Raw genomic sequence first — 15,180 nt, forward strand, 5'->3', positions numbered from 1 at the left:
CTGGAATGAACTATGGCTTGTTTAGCCCAGTAGCCGTACCGGAAGGTGCCCGCAATCGTTTTTATTATCAATCACAGCATAAGACTACGCTTCAATGAAAAGTTACGAAGTAGTCTTCTAATCAGACGGCCACCTTGGCCTAGAACAGGGGTCGCCAATTCACCTTCCGCATGTAGTCCAACAGGATATATCCTGGATGATAACGGGGAAGATGAGAACCTATGTCTCTCGATATTGCTATGTTTTGGCCTGCGGCGCCTACCAAGTTGGAAATTTTTGGGTTGGTAACCCCTGGCCTAGAAGGTGCAAGAGGTCAGTGTACGTTGCCTAGTGAATGAGAAGCAATACAATATAATGGCCAGATCAGCGCCAACACTTGAAGGTCCTTATTAGAACACTGGTCAAAACGGGGTGATCTCTGTCGGTCGGTAGGCGATGAGGTCACATCGTTGTCCGTTAATCACGCGCGCTGACTAGTATTAATTGGGTGAACAACTGAACATGCTAATATATGGACTTGAATTATCGACGTCTGTCTGATTGCCGGCGAAAGACTAGGTGGGTGTCTGGTCTCAAAGACTACTCCAAGTCGTTTGGCACAGTCTTCCTATCTTTCATTAGACACGATCAAATTTTATGAATAAACTTGTTAGAGCTATGCATTCTCTCGTAGTTCATTGTCGAACGTATCTTGATTGGGCGACGTGGAATCGCGTGTGTTGTGCCATAGCAATTTTCAATTTGAATCCGACATGCATGGAATATGTCTGTCTGTACAGTACAGTACATGCAACAATCTACTATTACGTTAAGATCAGTGACCTTTAACCCCGTTCTATATAAAATCGTTGTCTTGGCGATAATCGCAAATTTTGCACCACTTCATCGTTGATCGCCGTTCAGTGTTCGTATCAACGCCGCATATCAATATGACTTCCTATCGCGCCGCAGATTCTAAAAGAGAAGAGTTCCGGAAATATTTAGAACAATCTGGTGTTGTAGATGCATTGACCAAAATATTAGTGAATCTCTATGAGGAGCCGGAGAAACCATCGCAGGCTCTAGACTTTCTGAAGCAGCACCTTGGGGCTGCTGGCCCAGAAACTGCGGATGTAGAATCATTACGAGTGGAAGTCAGTGATCTAAGGGCCAAAGTTACTACACTTCAAGATGAAAATGCGGACTTGAAGAGCAGATTGGAAAAATATGAACCCTCTGAAGAGCCAACGGAATAGAACTGAATTATTGCACTCTTTAAAAAGGAACTGTTAATTGGACTTCGCCTGGTGATATCTTTTTATTTATATTAGTATATGCAAGGCGTGCGTAAAATTCCGGTATCCGCAGTAACCCTTCATTGACGTAAACCTCTTGAATCAGGTATTATATTCACTCTATATGGTGAATATTGACATGAGGTCCTAAAAGCAGTTGAAAAATATACACGGTTAATATTTCGTTTCTGTTATATTATTGCTTCCAAAAGTTTCAATCTTGATACCCACCATGAACTAAATTGCCCGGTTCCATCCATCCAAATAATTCAGATCCTTGCGCGTTTTTGTGCTATTACTTTTTATGTCTGATTGTCGAAATTTTATGTAAATCCTATATTATTTACATACTGTACTATCTGTGTGTGATCTCGTGAGGTTTGAATTGATTTGATGACATTGATTTCGTTTTATACTTGCGCTCTGCGATGTCGATCGTTGTTATTATACGGTAATAATATGAGACCATCGTCAGTAAAGACGTGGCATCACTGAACATTGGTTATGTTTCTTATATCCTGTTTTGTAATTGAAGTGAACATATTTCCGTTGATTTTGATTGTTTGCAGTTTGTTGTGTTACTTTGTATTGACATCAAAGTCGTCCGAAAGTCCATGAATTTTCACCAGGCGTACACTTTGGACAATTGTGTGTATACATAAACCGTTCCGCGATATATGTTTTGAAATAAATCTGTCAATATTTTTTAAGAAAGAATTTCAACTTATTTTATGCGTTGTAATTAGTATGAATGTGTCAAGGTTGACGAAAGCATGGTCTCGAAAGCAATGTAGCTTGATAAGGTCTTTCTCAAATTCTCAACCATCGCTACAAACTAAGGTACTGTATGATTGTGAGTTTTGGGCGCTTCTTCGTTATACGATCATGACAAGCCAGTGTTCCCCCATGACACCAACAAATGTTTCACATGAACACGAACAAAAATTTATAAACGTCCAAATAAATTGTTTTTTTGTGTCTTTGGTGAGACGGATATTTGGGTGGTGGTGGGGGGTATTAGGGTTGGAGAAAGAGGGATTGGATGCGGGTTAGGGCCAAAGTTGGGGTAGGGTATCCCACGATTAGGGTTGGGGGATATTAGGGTTAGGGTAAGGGGGGATATTAGGGTTGGGAGAAAGGGGGATTGGATGCGGGTTAGGGCCAAGGTTAGGTATCCCAAGATTAGGGTTAGGGTAAGGGGGGATATTAGGGTTGGGGGAAAGGGGGATTGGATGCGGGTTAGGGCCAAGATTAGGGTTGGGGGAAAGGGAGATTGGATGCGGGTTAGGGCCAAGGTTGGGTATCCCAAGATTAGGGTGAGGGGGGATATTAGGGTTGGGGGAAGGGGGATTGGATGCGGGTTAGGGCCAAGGTTGGGTATCCCAAGATTAGGGTTGGGGGAAAGGGGGATTGGATGCGGGTTAGGGCCAAGGTTGGGTATCCCAAGATTAGGGTGAGGGGGGATATTAGGGTTGGGGGAAGGGGGATTGGATGCGGGTTAGGGCCAAAGTTGGGGTAGGGTATCCCAAGATTAGGGTTTGCAGATATTAGGGTAAGGGGTATATTAGGGTATCTGCCAATCCTAATCTTGGGATACCCAACCTTGGCCCTAACCCGCATCAAATCCCCCTATTCCCCAACCCTAATATCCCCCTTACCCTAACCCTAATATCCCGTAACCCTAATCTTGGGATATTCAACCTTGGCCCTAACCCGCATCCAATCCCCCTTTCCCCAACCCTAATATCCCCCCAACCTTAATCTTGGGATACCCTAACCCACCTCCGTTCCCCTTTTTTCAACCCGAATATCCCGTCTCTCCCAACCCTAATATCCCCCTCACGCCAACCCCAATTTTGATCCTAAACCACCTCCAGCCCTAATACCCCATCCACCACACACAGAAAAAACAATTTATTTTGACGTTTATCAATTTTTGTTCGTGTTCATGTGAAACATTTGTTGGTGTCATGGGGGAACACTGGCTTGTCATGATCGTATAACGAAGAAGCGCCGAGTTTTGATCATATAATCAGTGTTTGAAGTGTTCGTAGCTGTCTTTAGTATCATCACAGTGTGACGTTGATGAGGATTATAGTCTGTGCATTTGGCTTAGTTCAATAATGGCAAATTAGGTACTAGATTACTAGTAGGCTACACTCGAATTAATGATTAAGAATTTATCGTAAGAATCCTCTAGGCCTAGTTAAGTAGCGGAATATACGGCTCTTTGATTCACAATTCACATGGAGAAATGCTCCCAATGACCATTTATTACGCTATTTACACTCTGACGAGAGAGAGGATGTGATTTCTGACATAAGGTCTGTCTAGGAGAGCCAACCTAGACTGAGACCTTGACGTAGGCGCTATCTCTTCACCCACACAGGATAAGGCATTCACCCTGGAACGTTGGGCACTTCTTCGATAGTAGGTAGACATCGAAAGGTGTTCACCATGATCACCAATGAATGTTTTCCATGAACACGAACAAAAATTTATAAACGTCAAAATATATTGTTTTTGCGTTTGGAAAGGGTTAGGGTCAAAGTTGGGTTTAGGGTATCCCAAGATTAGGGTTGGAGTATTAGGGTGGGAGGGGGGATATTAGGGTTGGGGTTGGGGGGATATTAGGGTTGTGGGAGGGGGGATATTAGGGTTGGGGTTAGGGGGATATTAGGGTTGGAGTTAGGGGGATATTAGGGTTGGAGGTGGGTTAGGTTCAACGTTGGGGTTAGATTACCCCTAACCGGGGTTTAACCCACCACCAATCTCCCTTTCACCCAACCCTAATATCCCCTCTCCCACAGCCCTAATATACCCTAACCCCAACATCCCCCTCCCACAACCCTCCCGCAACCATAATATCCCCCTCCCGCAACCCTAATATCCACCTCATGCAACCCTAATATCCCCCCTCCCGCAACCCTAATATGCCCCTTCCTAATCTTGGAATACCTAACCCCAACTTTAACCCCAACCCACCTCCAATCCCTTTTCCTCAAACCTTAATATCCCTCTTTCCCAAACCGACAAGATAGCGTAATGGTTAAGCGTCCTGCTTCTTGATCGGTAGGTCGTGGGTTCGATTCCCGGCCGGGGTCAGACCAAAGACCTGATTAGTAACACTGGTATCCATGGCTTCCCTGCTTGGCGCTCATGCATTACTGGGATAGCATGGAGGGGTGGTGCATGACTTTGAAAGCTGTAAAGGCTATATCTGCACTTCCTTGTCCAGCGGCATATGCACACCATGTACTCATGGTATGCATATGCGCAGATCGTGTGTATGTGTATCATGAGTCGGTGTATATGCCGCAAAAACATCAAGGACAAAAATAAACTACGTCCTTTTCCTTTCCTAATTTCCCCCCTCCCATTACCATAATTTCCCCCAAGCCTAACATCCCTTCCCAAGCCCTAATATCCCTCTTTCCCCAATCCTAATACCCCCCAACCCGACCCTAATATCCGTCTCTCCAAAGACACAAAAAACAACAATTCATTTTGACGTTTATAAATTTTTATTCGTGTTCATGTGAAACATTTATTGGTGATCATGGTGAACATTTTTCGATGTCTACCTACTATCGAAGAAGTGCCGAACGTTGCTTGTACAATAATGCGAGATTAATAATGAATAGTGACCCTATAACACAGACCTGGGCATTGCGCGACCCGCGGTAATGTTAATATGTGGACAAAAACTACTGCTGTAAACTGATCTGGAAATGCGTTTACGGTACTTCAAAGTCCATTTTTTATGTACCATGATTACGTAACCTATGTATGCCGTGTGAGTAATCCAGCTTTAAGAAACCCATCACAAATTGTGCCGTAACGATCAAAGTGACAAGTCACTGTTTCCATATTCAATTTCAAATCTTGCTTGTTGCCCGGTCTGTGTTTTAATCCAGTACGTCATACCTTTCCTAATTCGTAAAATAATCCTCACTGACAAACAATGTTATGTCAAGCAATGAAAGATGTGGCTGAAGGCTTACATTTCAACAAGATTTGGATCACCAATTATTTTACTGAAGTCAGCCGTGAACTGGTATTTTTAGTGTTTGCTGAGTACCGAGCACATATCTGTGTTTGAGGAATATAATTTGAGTCGGCATTATGACATGAGTCATGCAGCGAATACATACACTCGACTGATGCGGACCTGCCGGCGAAGCTAGCAAAACTGGTGAGCAACATTGACCGAGTGCCAGGGTTGTATTGACTCGAGTTACAATTTTCTGATGACTCAACTTGACTCGAGTCATTTTCTCAAAATACCGAAATGATTCGACACGAGTCAATCTGTGTATCGACTCAACTTGGACTCGAATGATTATGCAGGACTCGGACCAAGTCATATGACTCAGACGGCCAAGACTGACATTTCATTGAAATGTCGAAGAATAGTAAAGTAACCACACTGGTATTTTGCCAATTGGTACTGGTACTTGAAAATGCGACCAGAAACTTAAAAATGAGGAATATAGTATATTTTATATGCGAACCATTCGATGCCACCAAACACAGTTATAAAAAGTGGTTTTAGCAAGACTTCAACTCGAAACTGAGGAGTCAGACTTGGACTCTGACTGGAGTAATAGTACCACGACTCGGACCCGACTCGGTGGTGAATTGAAAATGACTCGTCTTGACTCGAATCAAATCTATAAAAGTGAGATTGACTCGTGACTCAGCCTTGTGACTTGGTTACAACCCTGCCGAGTGCCAAGGGAAGCACTCTTAAATAGCCTAGTGTGATCGGTGGTCATGGGGTACACTTAGCATAGCGGTGTGTGTATCATGTGCGCATGCATGATGCATTATATTCTGAATCTTGTCGCCATACCAGGTAGGTAGGCCTACCACAAGATTCACTTCGTTAGATACGGTAGGCTATTATGTGCAAACTTGATTAAGTGTAGCAGTACCTGCTTGAATAAATAAACCGTGATTATTTTTTATATTTTTGGCAAAAGTAAGTTTCTGTTGGGAGAAGATAAACAACGTGTCTAAGCCTCAGACAACGAATTCGGTTCAGAACCATGATTTTTTTACACGCGACATCAATCATTAAATTGAGTTGAAAGTTTTTATGCAGATGAAGATTGAGCAACTTATTCACTGCCAATAAATCACTGGATCGGCGGTAGATCGCATCAAATTTCCTCATGTCCTATTCAGATCAATCACTGCCGTTTACTGGTATCAGTAGGATTAATCAGCAATACATCATTTGGTTTCTCACATTTGTTTTCCTGTAGTCACGTGGTCGTGCGATGTTCCGATTTGATGGAATGAGGTCTTATTCGTCATTTCTAGAGCGAACATGTAAGTCTAGAAAAGCAACATCCTATTAGAAAAGTCATCACTGGGATATTTTTAGAAATCTTGATGTTTTCTCTCAAGAACTATGGTTGTGTTTGCATTTGCCTGTCTATAGATTGCTCAAATCTGTGTTATTGCATGGCACAAAATCATATTTGGTTGACAACTTGATGCTGTTCAGACATGTTTATCTTCGTCAATGCTATATTGCACATGCTGTTTAAATCCAAATTGTAACAGTAATACGTATTGAACACCCAAGTTGTTCTCGACATGGTTTGTTGTCTAATACACAAATTTAAAAGTGTCATACTTTGGATGGGACATGACGGAAAGGCTGAGCGGGTATGACACATCGATAGCTAAGGAACATGTTCTTCCTATCATTTTATATGAAAATCTCTTTATCAAATTAATTTTAAAAAATTGAATTCAAGTAAATTTTCAAACTCTTTATTGCAAAGGCAGCATTTGTATCTTGAATTACAGCCCTACATTTTGGTCAATTTTCCTTGCCCTATCTGCATGCAGCTCAAGACTTCATCAATTCCACGCGGAATCGTAATGACAAGACGCCTATGAACTTTGGGATTTAAGCTGTGTTTAGATGGGTATCGTACAAATCGGTGACAAAAATCGATTGCTCAAATATTCTGGGTCAGTTTTGTGACTAATGACTCATGTAGCCTACAGCATTCTTACTCTTGGCAATAATTTTAGATGGTTAATGCTACAGGATGTGTTCATACTTTGCTAATCCAACTTACAGAACGGCTTATCAATTACATGTGCAAAATACGCATGGTATATAATTGGATATTTGCGTATAACTATTCCATGTGAATCGGCTCTTACATCATAGTACGGTAATCAAATTCAAATCATCAGATATTCCCAGTACTGACACATGTAGGGCTACAGTGTGCTTAACAATACTGGAGATGTGATGTGATGATACTTGTACTACTGTTGCCACAGGGTGAAAGGGTTTGACTTAATGTATTGTTTGCTAGTCCAACATATGTAGAAGTGCCTGTTATCAGCTAAATGTACAAAATATGCATGATAAATATTAAGATGTTTGCATGTAGCTGTAGAGTCAGCTCTTACATCTTGATGATAAAATTCAAGGTTAACTTCTCTTCCAGAAAGCGGTTGTTTTGGGATTCTACAGTACCGGAGACAAAGAACCCACGATCGAAGGCACCGAGTCCTTCCAGGCCTATGACTCGTATTTATCTGGCAAGCTATCAAAATTACTGAGTCTCACTGATCCGTTGAAACCCGGTAATGCCAGAGTATACTTTGGAACGGAAAAATGTTCCATTGTTTCATTAGTTTCGCTCGGAAAAAAAGAAGCTGATAAAAATCACGAAAATATTGATGTTCTGAAGGAAAATATCAGGAGGGCGGTGTCAGGTATGGTATGATAGCAATAAGGTTCCTTTCAGATCAGTGGTTATTACTACTTTTACTTCAACTGTTTTTATCACTAAAATATTGGCAAGGGAAAAGTAGTTTTGGAATTCTCTACAGCAGCATGTTGCTACGAAGTTGAGAGAATTCATATGTAGGCCAAGTTCAATTGGTGTAACGAAGCAAATTTCCATGATATGTCCTTTTCGCCTTGCAGGGGCCAGGATGAGTCGGGCATTGAGCCCTTTTCTAGCAACATTGATCGATTATACATTGAACTTGGCAAGAAACCAGACTGGTAATTCAATAAAATTGAATGAACATTCTAACATTTTTCCCCCTATCACCATTGAAGGTTTTCACCCTCTTTCTCTCAAAATTGCCTCAAGGGGCCAATACCGACCATTTTAGAAGCGCTGATTTAGATTATTCTTTTTGTATTAGCCGGTTTACACAGTTTGAAGGACCTGGGTGTGGAAGAGGCCGAGGTAGATGTTGCGAATTGTGCGTATGCTGCGGCTGAGGGCGCTCATCTTGCAGCTTGGAAATACAAGGAGTCGGACCGGAAAAAATTTCCGGCAGGCATTGCACCACTGAAGTCATTGCCAGATCAGACAGACCGCATTATGGGTAACTTATCATATATTGACCTATTTTGCACAACTTGGAAAGGCGATGCACTGGTATATCATCAACATCATATGAAATTTTTTATCAAATCAAGATTGCGATATAATGAAAAGATAGGAGGGTGCCGAAACGATTTGGAGTAGTCTTTTAATTAGACACCGATCTTGACCTACAACATGTAAATAAGAGGCATGTACACTGGATTTAAGATAGTATAACATGAAAGCATGTTTCGGTACGCGAGGTCAATAAGTCAGATTGTGGTCCGGTAATCTTGAGGGCTAAAATGATATGTAAACCAGACATTCACATTTACTTTGCTGTCAACACACCACGTGCCAACGCCTCCATGGTATTATTGCATTTGTGTTTACTATATATCATGAGAGTCAAGCTGTTCGCTGAGTAATAAGTCTATATTAAGACGGCCAAATATATCAAATTGTTTGCCTAGAAAAGCAAATTTACCAAGTATAAAACATAATTTTTATATCATGATAGACAGGTCTGCTATATAGCATGAAGGCTAAATAAAATTGGACGGTCAACAAGCTTGACATACACATATAAACTTATATTATCCCCGGGTCATTATATGTTTGCTTACTGATGATGACAGATTGGTAATTGACTTTTTTTTATTGCGAGCATGCTAAAAATATTTCAGTGAAATATGGAGGTGACAATCAATGAACCTTAAAAATATTCTATGAACGAAAAATTTTATACCTTGAAATGTCATATTTAATGAAGACTTGACCTAATTTATCTCTATGGTAATATCAACAAGATTACATGTCATGTTGTTTATATTTTGTTATGGAGCTCTAGATCGGATGTAAACGTGGCATATGTTTGTGTTCTTAATGAAAAAAGAGTCATCAAATACACATGTTCCCATTATTCGGTTCCTCATTAAAAAAGCTTATCAATCTGAATTCTATTTTTCTGTGCGACAGTCTAAATCTACTATCATTTCTATGCACAGGAGCCTCTCTAAGGGAATGTATTTTGACGGTAGTGGTATATCATACAGTCATTTTTCCAGAAATTTACTCAATATAGCCAAAAAGACCAATTCCAAACAGAATGCGCATCAAAATATCCAAATGATGTCAATAAGTCATAGCATTATACCAAATGTAGGGTAAAATTAACAATTAATTCCGCGTCATCCAAAATAATCCCAAGAAAAGTTGGTTTTCTAATGCTTGTTATACTGGTTAGCGAAACTGGACCGGACAAAATGATAACGTACAATTGAAGTACGAACACAAATAAATACAGCTGCAGTTAATAGTGAAGATTGTCAGCATCCCCTGTTATCATCATTTTTTATATTCTGATACACATAGGCCTACACTTTGATACACTATTGATGCATTGACAGTGGACTAGCATACATTCGTTTGATTTACTAGTTTCATTTTCCCTGGCAACTCTTGAGAAAGGTTGATGACATGTTAAATAGGTTTTAGCTTGCATTCGGACCATGTTGACAGTGAATGCCTCCAATCGGAATGTCATCATAATCACGTTTGCACAGATAGTCCTCACAAGTCACAGCTCCAATCCACCATCCCTGATTAATACATCCCTCATCTTTTTAGTAGCAAACTCAAACCTTAGACAGTATAGGCCTACATAGTTCATTTGTTACGGTGGTCCCTTATTGTAAGCTTACCCCTCTCATTGTTAAACAACACCAGATGAAGATCCTACAAATAGTTGGGAGGAAGGAAAAATTTTCGCCGAGGGACAAAATCTTGCTCGTCACCTCATGGATTCTCCGGGGAATCTCATGACTCCTACCATATTTTGCAATACAGTCAAAGAAAGGATTGATGCATGCGGTAAGCTATGCTTTCTGCTGTTGTAGTGCAATGCCTGATTTGTTCAGGGGCATGTGTTTTACATTTATTTAGATCCTAGAGCATGGCTGTGCTGCGTACTGGTGTAGGCTATCTTTTTATTATAAATATTTATGCATATACTCTGACCTCGAACAAGATATTGAAATGTGTATCTTTGGCTTTGTGTGGTGGAAAACTGGGTTTGGTGAGACATGTTGACAACATGACTGTAGCACGAAAGGCTACCGAATGTGATTTGAACAAATTACGTCCAAACCATAGAATCCAAACCCACTAACTTTGAACTAAGACTCGACACTGTCATACAAATGCTACGACTTGATTTTTCTCCAGATATCGTCAGAGGTGATCAATAGAGTCATCTTTGTCCTCAAGTGTCAAAGTGAAATTAATGTAGTTTAAATTTGCACTGCAGATAGTCAAGGTACCATTGAGGTAAATATTCGTGACAAGGCATGGATCGAATCTCAAAATATGGGAGCATTTCTCAGCGTCGCCAAAGGGTCTGAGGAGCCTCCGAAATTTTTGGAGATCCACTACACTGGGTAAATCTCTCATCTGAGAAACTAATTGAAAATTTTTAAATTGTCTCGTGTTCAATGATGGCATGACTCATGCAGGCCAGGTTGCAACGATGAATCCCAACCAATCGTTTTGGTGGGAAAGGGTATCACATTTGATACTGGCGGCATTTCTATAAAGCCTTCGACGTGGATGGAAGCAATGCGGGGGGACATGGGAGGTGCCGCGAATGTCGGCAGCGCGATTTACACAGCTGCGCGACTAAATGTCAAGGGAAGAATCATCGGTAATATGGTTGTACTTAGCGAGATCAATGAGGCCTGCCGGTGTTATTTTAATGCCGTTAGAGTCAGAGTTTAACCTGTAAGTATCAGTGTTGGGATGACTCGAGTCAGACTTTTTCGTATGACTTGACTTGACTCGAGTCACTTTGCAAAAATGACTTGACTTGACTCGGCGCTTCAAAAATGCGAATTGACTCGTGACTCGGAGTAAAATTTACGAATCAATTTCAAGTCATCAAGTAAACGGTATCAATTAAATCACTGTATTTTGGATATGTTCGTATTGTTCGCGATACGCCTGTGTCGCTAGTGAGAGTAACCAGGCATTCACTGAATGTACGTTTGAATGATCCTCCATTATAGCATCACAAACACATTGACCACAAACGAAATGATCACAGGTTACGTTGTCGTAGTAGTAGTAGTACAAGAAGAAGAATATATGAGCAACGTATCTATGTTTCTTAGACGTCTCAGTGCTAACATATCCCAGTGATCACCTTTACCAACCCTCTTGTATGATTTAAATCTAGCGATTATAGTTGATGCGTTTATTTTCTCACGGATGTGTAGGTGGTTACCATATCAGTTTGTTACAACTTCTCGAGGCTTCGTATTCGATCCTATATTGGCTCGTAATAACAGACTGTAGCATATAGCTATAGAGTTGGTCGTGTATATTATTTGCGGTTCTACGTGCGCGTGATAGACACAACGCCTTCTTGCATGCATATTAAACTTTATATTCGTTAATTGATGCAAGAAAAATGGCAAATTTCATGTCTTTCTCACAGCTAGCAAAATGTAATGACTTTGAATCGTCACTGATACTTCGAAAATTCAATTTGACTTGAATTGTGACTTGACTCGCGACTCGACTTGACTTGACTTGACTCGAGTCACATCCTAAAAACGGGTGACTTGACTTGACTCGAGTCACCTTGGAAAATCAATTGACTTGACTTGACTCGAGTCAAAATGTGCAATGGCTCGAGATGACTCGTTACTCGAAGGTAGTGACTTGATCCCAACACTGGTAAGTATCTTCATACATGTACACACGAAGGAATATAATTTCATTCCCGCCATAAGACTGGAAATAATCATTGAAAAAGAACTTGCCACTTTCAACCCCCAAATATGCAGTCAACTGCATGTCAAGTTTATGAGTTTCGTGCTATCAGTACTTTGACAGACTCCTATCCCGACCACTACAAATAAATTGTTCACCAAATTTTCTGGTACCCTATTGTAATGCTCGTCTACTGTATGACCACAGTGTCGATGTCACATAGGTTTGATGCCACTATGTGAGAACATGCCGAGCGGTCGGGCTAACAAACCTGGCGATGTCGTTACTGCAAAAGACGGCACAACAATCCAGGCAAGACTAATTTTGTTAGACGCATTTTCTTTGTGGTGATCTATTGCCATTGCCCACATTTAGGTGGACAATACTGATGCGGAGGGACGGTTGATACTCGCAGACGCCTTATGCTATGCAAAAGAGTTTAAGCCGGCAGCTGTTGTCGATCTAGCCACCTTGACGGGAAGTATGGTGGCTGCTCTGGGTGGAGGCGCGGCCGGCTTGTTCACCAATAGCGATAATTTGTGGTCTCACTTCAACGAGGTAAGTTCTTTTGCACTTCGTAGCCATTGTGTGACATGTCTTACTTTACAGGCAACGTGTAAAGTTACTGTTTATTTAGTTGCTGTAATGTGTCTTCCAATCAGAATTTGACCATTCCTCGCCGCAGTTTTTGCGGGAAACACGTGGCTTTACTTGGTAAAATCGTCATTTTGCATCACTCTAAGCTCCACCTTGACCGATAGAAGGATAGGACTTATTTTCAGCTGTGTACCAACAGTGCTACTTGAAATTTTGGAGACGCTCCCTTGACGATAAGATGAAAATTCGATATACTAACAAAGTATGTCTACTTTTTCACATTACTCAAGTAGGTTTACATAGTTGTAATTCCTACCTAAGTGGTCGACTTCTATTTTAGTTTTTCAACCGGAACTACTTTTAACGCTTGGTATTTAATGAAGTATTTTTGGTTAAGTCTACATCACCTATATGAGTGATTTTAGTCGTCTTGCGTTAATCACGAAGATACGTATTGCACTTTCGAAGGTATTCACCCCGATCAACTGCTAAAATGGTGCGACCCGTCGACCAAATCAACTTTTTGAAACCTGAATACTTGTCAGACCTGATATTTTTTAAATTCCACTTGGAGTAGTTTTGAAATGTTTTGGAAACCATTACCTCTAATCGTCCGTTTGTAGACCTTTGCGACGTAGAAACGCTTACCAGTGACCACCTCTGGTTCCTGGTAGCACTGTAAGCCACATTACAATATCAAACTCCCTAAAATTACAGCGCATTTATTCGCCAGCTATACGCATTTTCCAGGCCGGCTACGTTACTGGCGATCGCGTCTGGAGAATGCCGATATTCCAACTCTACACCGACCAGATCAAGCCGAGCCTGCTGGCGGATATCAACAACGTCGGTAAGGACGGCAGCAGCGCGGGTGCCTGCACGGCCGCCGTGTTCTTGAACAACTTCGTGGACAAAGATACGAATTGGGCTCACTTGGACATTGCGGGGGTGATGGAGAATAAGGAATACATCGTGCCTTACTTGGGTGCCGGGATGGGAGGACGGCCCGTCAGAACTTTGGTGCAGTTGCTGCGAAATTATTTCAGTTAATCGTGTCATCACGTCACTAAGTACAAATTATGTGTGCGCTTGCCGTTTGGGTATGCAGTCATCTTCGTTAATTTCGTTGGAGGTCACGTAACGTTGTTTCAAAATATTGCCAATCATGATCGATTACCATCCATTGTTTACTTTTTTGAAAAATAACTGGTTTTGTAATACAGTACTACGTGTTATGATTCGTCCGTATTTTCGTGTGCATGATAAAAGAAGAACCAGTCACTTGGGCAGAGGAATGCGATAATGAAGTATAGGGCCTATAATCCTTCTGGATTGCTCGTGCGAAACGCATGGTTCTCTAGTTTGCGTAGAATACTAGGGTGTGATAAATCTTCACTTGCAATCGTATGGTTAGATAGGCGAATGCATTAAACCAGGAATGTGATACGCAAGGCCCGCGAAGCAATTCTGAATATATTGGAAAATGTTAGTATATTTTCCAGTACATCTTTACTGTAACAAATACTTCCCTCAACGCAGCAAATGTCAGGATCATAGACTACCTTATAGCCATCCCACCGCGATATTGTGGGTTCACTCGAGTAACCATTAGGTACAGGTAAGTGACGCTGGCATCTAGGGTTGCATTTAGAAAAAATGGTTTGTTTAAAAATGTTTTAAACAAAGGCCTATTAAAAAATTGTTATTTTTTCAAGTTGTTAAGTCACGCCATGCCACCAAAAATCGAGTGACGAATTGACTCGAGTCACTTATTTTAACAATCGAGTGACTTGACTCGAGTAAAAATGTGCAATGACTGGAATTGACTTACGACTCGAAGGTAGTGACTTGATCCCAACACTGGAATATATTACTATATAGGATGGACGATTGATAATAAAGTATTATTCCATAGCGAAAAGCAGGGGGGATGATTTTGAGGTAACATTTTGTAACCATGGCTGGTTCGGCACGCGAGCAATTTGAAGGTTTGAATCCGGCTCGAGACAGGAGTTGAGTTTGACACCCGTGCATTATACCAACAATTTGTGACTATATTTATTTGATAGTATATTTGGTGGCTGTAATTACTACGAGTCTAACTGATTGACGAATATAGGCTACATTTACGTTATCGATTCACGTTCACAGCGTAACAACAGTGCCTCCGCTATATA

The 15,180-nt window shown here is 41.1% G+C and overlaps 3 protein-coding genes across 3 annotated transcripts in view; 2 read left to right on the forward strand and 1 right to left on the reverse strand.

The window, feature by feature from the left end:
* LOC145440404 (rab proteins geranylgeranyltransferase component A 1-like) overlaps positions 1-15,180 on the reverse strand; it is a 266,120-nt gene that overhangs the window by 12,438 nt on the left and 238,502 nt on the right. The gene's annotated exons all lie outside the window — the stretch shown is intronic.
* On the forward strand, positions 821-1,991 carry LOC145440444 (c-Myc-binding protein-like). The gene has a single exon (XM_080318055.1). The coding sequence runs from the start codon at positions 930-932 to the stop codon at positions 1,233-1,235; it is 306 nt and encodes a 101-aa protein (XP_080174181.1). The 5' UTR covers positions 821-929; the 3' UTR covers positions 1,236-1,991.
* On the forward strand, positions 1,982-14,225 carry LOC145440408 (cytosol aminopeptidase-like). Its single transcript, XM_080318014.1, has 9 exons — positions 1,982-2,114; positions 7,757-8,027; positions 8,469-8,654; positions 10,364-10,507; positions 10,944-11,073; positions 11,149-11,336; positions 12,630-12,718; positions 12,782-12,964; positions 13,754-14,225. The coding sequence occupies exons 1-9, from the start codon at positions 2,022-2,024 to the stop codon at positions 14,051-14,053; spliced, it is 1,584 nt and encodes a 527-aa protein (XP_080174140.1). The 5' UTR covers positions 1,982-2,021; the 3' UTR covers positions 14,054-14,225.

This window comes from Botryllus schlosseri, chromosome 6, assembly GCF_051294905.1.
Source record: "Botryllus schlosseri isolate E-star chromosome 6, Bs_hap1, whole genome shotgun sequence".
NCBI classification, from domain to species: domain Eukaryota; kingdom Metazoa; phylum Chordata; class Ascidiacea; order Stolidobranchia; family Styelidae; genus Botryllus; species Botryllus schlosseri.

Bases quoted from the DNA above. Each gene is read 5' to 3' on its own strand.
- LOC145440444 (XM_080318055.1), top strand. From the start codon at position 930: ATGACTTCCTATCGCGCCGCAGATTCTAAAAGAGAAGAGTTCCGGAAA.
- LOC145440408 (XM_080318014.1), top strand. From the start codon at position 2,022: ATGAATGTGTCAAGGTTGACGAAAGCATGGTCTCGAAAGCAATGTAGC. The intron at 11,074-11,148 runs GTAAATCTCTCA...TGACTCATGCAG, and splicing joins TTGGAGATCCACTACACTGG to GCCAGGTTGCAACGATGAAT. The intron at 11,337-12,629 runs GTAATATGGTTG...GATGTCACATAG, and splicing joins TGTCAAGGGAAGAATCATCG to GTTTGATGCCACTATGTGAG.